The 7,500-nt window shown below is 38.2% G+C and overlaps 1 protein-coding gene across 4 annotated transcripts in view; it reads left to right on the top strand.

Moving 5' to 3' along the window:
• The window catches only part of LOC122247792 (solute carrier organic anion transporter family member 74D), a 10,462-nt gene that overhangs the window by 895 nt on the left and 2,067 nt on the right, over positions 1 to 7,500 (top strand). Inside the window, exons 2-13 of one of the 4 annotated variants that reach the window (XM_086530552.1) lie at positions 1,024 to 1,152; positions 1,932 to 2,117; positions 2,650 to 2,782; positions 2,964 to 3,200; positions 3,578 to 3,775; positions 4,028 to 4,168; positions 4,459 to 4,665; positions 4,784 to 4,948; positions 5,268 to 5,454; positions 5,837 to 5,975; positions 6,666 to 6,749; positions 6,933 to 7,078. In XM_086530552.1, coding sequence (XP_086386678.1) covers positions 1,944 to 2,117; positions 2,650 to 2,782; positions 2,964 to 3,200; positions 3,578 to 3,775; positions 4,028 to 4,168; positions 4,459 to 4,665; positions 4,784 to 4,948; positions 5,268 to 5,454; positions 5,837 to 5,975; positions 6,666 to 6,749; positions 6,933 to 7,078 — 1,811 coding nt within the window. In that variant the 5' untranslated portion in view covers positions 1,024 to 1,152; positions 1,932 to 1,943. Of the gene's footprint in view, positions 1 to 1,010; positions 1,153 to 1,931; positions 2,118 to 2,649; positions 2,783 to 2,963; positions 3,201 to 3,577; positions 3,776 to 4,027; positions 4,169 to 4,458; positions 4,666 to 4,783; positions 4,949 to 5,267; positions 5,455 to 5,836; positions 5,976 to 6,665; positions 6,750 to 6,932; positions 7,079 to 7,500 lie in introns of those variants that run through there. The other 3 variants (XM_086530559.1, XM_086530556.1, XM_043007392.2) reach the window with 3 other exon arrangements.

Here is a 7,500-nt window from a genome sequence, read left to right as displayed (position 1 = left end):
GTCCAAAATATTAAAGGAGTTTACAATGTATTTCACCCTGTCCGATGACGTAAGTCCTATGAGCTGACACAGGCTTCAAAGATCTATCCAAGGACAAAGTAAAAAAGATCATAAGCCCACAGTTAAAAAGGCCTATCTGGTAAAGGACCATCCCCTCTTCACTCGGATTCCAGTTCAAAGAAATATGGTTGCTTCTATGCATGATTCCAGTACGAAAGTCAGAATGATATTGCCAGCAATATTAGATCTCGAGAGAAAATTAGCGAACTTAAGTGTTCAAGTCGAAAAGAAGGAATTAAGGATCATATGAAGTCGATGCGGGAAGAAGATATACTGATAAAACGAAAACATAATTTTTGAAGAGCATATATATACCAAAAGAATCAATTGTGATGTTGATGAGAACAATTGCAATTGTTCCTAATTTAAGTAAAATGGGAATAATATCACTCAAAGAAGAAGAAAAGCAAGCTCTTCCGAATCTGCCAAAAACGTAAGAATGTGACGAAAGAGCTCCGGTATTGGCTTTTGCTGCAACCAGTGATGGAAGCAGAAATAATATAAAGTCCTTTACTTAAGTGTCTAGTGCTTTATCAAATCAAACATGCTGATATACTGCAATATATATATTATCAACAGGAAGTTACGTACAGTTACTTACGCGGTGTTGTATGATTAATTGTAAATATTGCCGGGTAATTGATATATATTTGGGATTAGTGCTCAAATCAGGGACTTTGGTAGGTTAAATATTTATAAATACTTTATTAGATATAAACGAAAATATTCATCACATGAAATAGATAGAATTAAGAACATACTTTACTGGAGCCATAAAATTAAGTAATGTGTGCTAATAAAGTTCACCCATCTATGAAAAAAAAAAAATTAAATTAAAATTATCCAAGAAAGAAGGAGTTACAAATTATTCATATTAACGATGAATACTTTAGTGAGTATTGTATAAACTGTCTTTCCGTAATCAACAGTCCACCCTGTCTGTATATTGCGATTTCTACCTAGTAAGATACCTACTGAATCAGTGAGTGACCTTGCCTCGACCCTTCTGAAGGCCCTACGCGTGCAGAGAAATAATTGGCACTTTGGAAGGTCAACGCTTGTGTAATCACGAACACCCGAGTAGTGACAAAAGTAAAGTAGGCTACCTTGTTTTAGTGATAAGTGAAGAATTCTTATGATCTTTCGTATTGCTTCGCTTGCATTAATGGGCTGTATGATATATAGTTTATTTGTTTATGTTTTATTTACATTCAAAATGATACTAATTTTGTTGGGAAATTTGATGCTTAGCTAGCGACGTCTGGTCTATTTGTTATGACCTTTCCTTCCTAATGAACAGAAAACATAATTAATAACACGTCATGGAATATTTTTTGATCTTCACTTCCCACCCAAATGCATTTTTAGTTTATAGTTTTCTTAGCTTATTTTCTTTATCAATCTATTTATTTTTGTCCTTGAAGCCTTTTTACCCCCATAAAAAAGCTACACACTCCACATTCCAAATCTCTGTTCAAAGATATTTTATCCTCAAGATATATGGCAGATAGAAAGGATAATTATAAGGTCGAATAACACATTGCGGTCCCAGCCAGTAATTATCAGAGGGACGGTTGTAAATCTCTGCATCTTGGAAGAACGTTTCCTTTGAATCTTCACATTTGCATCTCTTAGCAAACATTATTATGAATTAAGAAGAAAATAAATAAATGGTTGAGATTACGTAAAACTTGACAAATATACGAAGAAAGAGAATCCAAATATGAATACGATTCATTCAAACTAAGATAAAAAAAAATGTCAGTTAAGAAAAATGAAAATCAAAACACTCATTTAATCACAAACACAGATTAAATTACAAAAAAAAAAAAAAAAATCTAAATATCCTAACCCCCCCCCCCCTCCCTCAGCAAACAACGAACATGACGGAGAAAACATTACTCGAAGAGAACGCGAAGGCCAAAATGGTCAAAAATGTCGAGAAGGGAGACTCCAAGTTCTCCAACGAAGACCAAGCGTATAAAATCTTACTGGACGAGGAGGCGATTCAGGACACGAGATGTGGCATCGGGCCTTTCAAATCGAAGTGGCTTCAGGTTAGTCGCTTTTTTTTTTTTTTTTTTTTTCCTTTTACTGATCGAGGGTCATGATTGGTGTTGTTGGTATGATCATAGAGGATTTTTTTTATGTGTCATGATTGGTAGATTTCAATTTGCAATGTTATTCGTGGATAAAAAGTGGTTCTCTAACTTTGTCTGGTAAAAAATACATTTTGGGTGTGATCATATCAGGGGAATGATAATCATATTTGTGATGAATAGCATGATTGTATGATTAACTTTATTGATAAAAAATTAGGAAGTAAAATCTTAAGCTTGGGATTTCCAACCTGTTACTTTAAATAAAGTTAAAGCTGGAAAAAAAAAAGTTTGAGAATCACTGAAACGCTGTAGTTACACTTCCTGCATGTAAAACATCACCAATCCTAATAACACTTGAAATAAAAAAAATCAAAAAAAAATCTCTCCCTTTTACAAATAACTCTTGATACAAGACTAAGAATAAATAAATAAAAAAAAAAACATATCAAATTACAATACCGGTATAACTCTTCTCTTCCCCGCGCAGTTCTTGGCGCGAAAAGAAGTGTACCTGATGGTGTACTGTTTGGTGGGCGTGACCAACGGGATGTTCTTCACCTACAGCGTGTCCGTTATTTCGACCGTCGAGAAGAGATTCAAACTCACTAGCAAGCAGACGGGTAAGTGTTGTTATTAGTGCACTTAAAAATGCCGTTTATAAGTCTTTGCTAAGAGTCTGAGTTTATAAGTCTTTGCTAAGAGTCTGAGTTTATAAGTCTTTGCTAAGAGTCTGCTTTCCTTGTTGAATCCTTTGGTGCCAGTGAGTGACTCCTTTCCCGCTCTCCCTTTCCTCTCAAACAGGCACCACGCTGATCGGTAACGACATCTCGCAGGTGATTCTCGCGATTTTCTTGGGCTACTATGGTAACTTCGGCCACCGCCCACGATGGATGGGCGTGGGTATCATAATAGCCTCCCTGTCGTGTTTCGTGGCTTCCCTTCCCCACTTCATCTACGGGCCAGGTCAAGACGCCATTGACCTCGTGGAGGAAACTAGTTCTTATCTTCTCGACGGTCACAAAGGCTTTAACAAGACGAGTAAGGGAGATGAGTGCCACCGTGGGAAGGGTTTGGCGGTGAAAGGCCAAGGGATCCTCTCCTGTTGATGGAAATTTGAGATTCGTTGAGGACATGATTTGCTGATATATGATATAAATTTATAAATTGATAAAAATATGTTGATGGAAATTTAAGATTTGTTAACCTTGATATTTGATGTAACTTCTAAATTCATAAAAAAAACATGGTTATCTTTTAAACTACAGAAAATGTGATGTACAAGATCTGGTTTGAGATGAGAGTGCCATACCGTAGTACCCTATTTTATCGTTCATCTTTCTCTATACCATCAACATCACATTTCCCTTGTTCACCACCCTCTCTCATTATCAGTAACCCACTATTCCCCCTGCTAGAGAAAGTGGAGTTGTGCTACTCGCAGCCCGAAGACACATGCAGCGCAGAGAACGGGGGCGGAGGAGCCGTCATAGCGCCCGTCATCTTCCTCTTCTTCTCGCAGTTCCTCGTGGGCATCGCCGTCAGCATCTTCTACAGCATCGGCGTCACGTACCTCGACGATAATATCAATAAGAAAACCTATCCTATCTATTATGGTTAGTTTCGTAGTCGCAGAACTTCCGTGCGGCGATTGGGAGTGAAAAGTAAACAGAGCGGGAAGGAAATCTCTTTTTTTTTGCTATGTTTTCTTGGGATGCACGGCTAGCTTTATAAGTCACACTAATACGTATACATTACCTTTTAATATGAATTGAAATGAGTTTATCAGTTTCCAAGTTTCCAGTTCCCTCTTTTTATTCAGTCAATCCTTTTTTATCATTAACTAGATATGCATTTCTTTTAAACAGCGGCCACCTTGTTGCTCAGGATCCTGGGCCCGGTCCTCGGATATCTGTCGGGGGGGAAGTTCCTCTCCATGTGGATCGACCCGGCGTACACCCCGAACTTGAGCAAGCGAGACCCGCGGTGGTTGGGGGCCTGGTGGCTGGGTAAGCTAGTGTAACGAATGGTGCCTCACGAGCATATAGATGAATATGTATGAATATGTAGGCACGTATATACACATGGTAACATACGCACAAACACTAACACACATACACAGACACAAACACTAACACACACACAAACAAACAAACACACACAAACAAACAAACACACTCACACACACACACACCCTACATAATCTTACTCGACGTTCATAAGAATCAAACTACTCCATCCATGAACACAAATCGCGACGTTAACCTTTTCTCTCTCATTCTCTCCTCCAAACGTCCAGGATATCTGGTTATCGGAACTATCCTTCTTACCACCGGCAACTTGCTCTTCCTCTTTCCGCGGAAATTGCCTGAGACGATAAGGAGGGAGGCGAAGAAAGTGGCAAGACAAGTGGAGAAGGACAAGGAGGAGGGAGGGAATCGCGGGGTCGAGTATTTTGTGGCTTTGATCAAGAAGAAGAAAGTGGAGGAGAGGCCGACTTTAGACAGTGAGTTCCCGCTGATCTTTTTTTCTTAATTCTTTTGTCTTTTTTTTAGGTCTTTCGTTTTTTGTTTTTGTTTTTATTAGCTTGTTCTTGAGAATTTTCGCAACCCTCCCTCCCCCAGATCTCCGAAAGGCCCTAAAGCGCTTATTCACCAACAAGATCTGGATGGGCAACCTCTTCAACACCTGCACCATCGTCCTCGCCATGTCCTGCTACTGGAACTTCAAGCCCAAGTACCTCGAGAATCAGTTCAGAAGGAGCGCGGCGGAGGCGAATTACTACACGGGTCAGTTTGGTCTTTTGAGGTTCTAAGTAGCGAGTATGAGATCCGGGTTCTGGGAGGGTAGGAACTTGAGGGAAATGTATGTATTTATATAGAAATCAGAGGTTCTACAGCAATATGGGTGGCTTTCTGTACTTGCGTCTTGTTTATAGGCAGGAGTACAGGGTCGTTCAGATCTCTCAAAGTATGGTTTATCGAAAGCCGAAGCACAATAACACTAATGGTAAAAAAATGATAATAGTAATAATTTAATGAATAAAACAACTTAGGCTAAAAAGCAGCAGCCAAGATTATTAACTACCGCGACCATCTCCTCCTGCAGGCGTAGCCAGTCTGGCCTCGGTGTCCTTAGGCACGGCGTTGGGAGGCGCCATCATGCGCTGGGTGCGACCTGGCCCTCGGTTCGTCGCAGGATACAACATCTTCATCACACTCTTCACCTGCGCCGGGTTTCTCGTCCTCATGTTCATTGGCTGCGAGAAGCTTGATGTCGTTGGGCCTGTCGGAAGGTATTGCGGCTTTCGCTTTCTTGGGTTTCTGCTTTTTAATGTTTCTTTCTCCATCGTTTGGTCCTTTTTTATGTTTTGTGTGTCATTCTTTCTTTATTACTCTCTCTCTCTCTCTCTCTCTCTCTCTCTCTCTCTCTCTCTCTCTCTCTCTCTCTCTCTCTCTCTCTCTCTCTCTCTCTCTCTCTCTCTCTCTCTCTCTCTCTCTCTTACTGTTTTTACTTCGCTACAAGTTGATAAATCGATACATTCCCACATAACTATAACTATAAGTATGAAACTCAAGCACTGCAAAAACCTGATTATCTTTGTGCTTTCGGAAAATCCACACTTGCGCACTAAAAACCTTTCAAATAGAGTATAACAAACTGTTTTAACTCGTCAGTCAGATGTCTCCTCCTTGCTCGTCGGACTGCGGCTGCTCGGACAAGTTCTCCCCCATGTGCGCTGAGGACGAAAAGACGCTCTACTATTCCCCGTGCTTCGCTGGCTGCACCGTCGCCAACACCACCGCTAGTCCCATTGTGAGACATGGACGAGATCACTTGATGTCAAACCAAATATAACTACATTTATATATATATATATATATATATATATATATATATATATATATATATATATATCTATATAGATTATCTATATATATATTATATATATACACACATATATATATATAAAATATATCTCATATATATAAATTATATATATATATATATATATATATATATATAAATATATATATATAATATATATATATGTATATATATATATATATAATATATATATATATATATATATATATATATATATATTATATATATATATATATATATATATATATATATATATATATATATATATATTATATATATATATACACACACACACACACACACACACACACACACACACACACACACACACACACACATATATATGTATATATATATATATATATATATATATATATATATATATATATATATATATATATGTTTATATGTGTGTGTGTGTGTGTGTGTGTGTGTGTGTGTAGTATGTAATTCGTAACAAAAAGTCCTTGTATTTTAATAAATCGATGAATCACAAACCTTGTGTTAAGATCGCTCATCTGGACTAAAGAAGAAGATAATACTAATGAAATTCCCCCAATTTCAATAGGCCTTCAAGTGCATCTACTTTTACAATGATTTGTTTTCCTTTATTTCTAGGCCTATAGCGAGTGTTCCTGCATCGCCAACGCTACCTCCTCCCTAACAACACCCGACCCCAGCCTTAATGTTTCGAACACGCAGGTGAGACGCCTCTTTTCCCGCTGAATTTTCTTCCTTTCTGTCTCTGCCTTTCCCCCCACCTCCATGCGGGGTCGGTATAATACAGCGATGATAACATGTATTCTTAAAAGAAAGAAAATAACCTCTTATGGAAAATGATCATGATATTGGGCGTATGAATCGTTATTTTACGCTTCTCTCCAGGATGTGCATCAGAGCATGTTTGGTGGAGGTACCAGTAGCTACTGCCCTGAACCTTGCAACAGCTTCTTCTATTACCTAATTGTGCAAATTGTCATCAAAACGGTGACTGCTACCGCCAGGGTCAGTAGCAGCGTCATTCACTTACGGTACGTAAATGATAACCTATTTGTGTGTCATCAAAAATGGATAGGATTCCACAAATACGCAAATATTTTTTTTTTCTCTTTTTTTGTTCACTCCCGATGCAATTCGTAAAGTGTGAATCTAAAAAGTTCGATTCGTTTTATTCTGGCTTAAGGCACATTATGTGATCCGGCCGACATGGCGACGTTTTTATCTATTTACGTCATTTGTGCAGTATGATTACATTACATTATATACAGTATCTATAGGAAATGATGTGTGACCTTTATTTCCTATATCATTTGTCTGAAGGCTTTGCAATTATCAGAATTTATTAATTGAGTAACGTTATTTATGGCCCTTCCCCACTCACACACAATAAAGCTGAGTGTGGGTCGGCGTTGCTGAGGGTACACGCAGAATAGCTTAGGTTGTACACTATAAT

Source organism: Penaeus japonicus, unplaced genomic scaffold (assembly GCF_977035675.1).
Source record: "Penaeus japonicus unplaced genomic scaffold, GWHDUDI00000001_assembly GWHDUDI00000003, whole genome shotgun sequence".
NCBI lineage: Eukaryota > Metazoa > Arthropoda > Malacostraca > Decapoda > Penaeidae > Penaeus > Penaeus japonicus.
The sequence above is the reverse complement of the archived record's forward strand: the minus strand, read 5'-3'. Positions and strand labels throughout refer to the sequence as shown.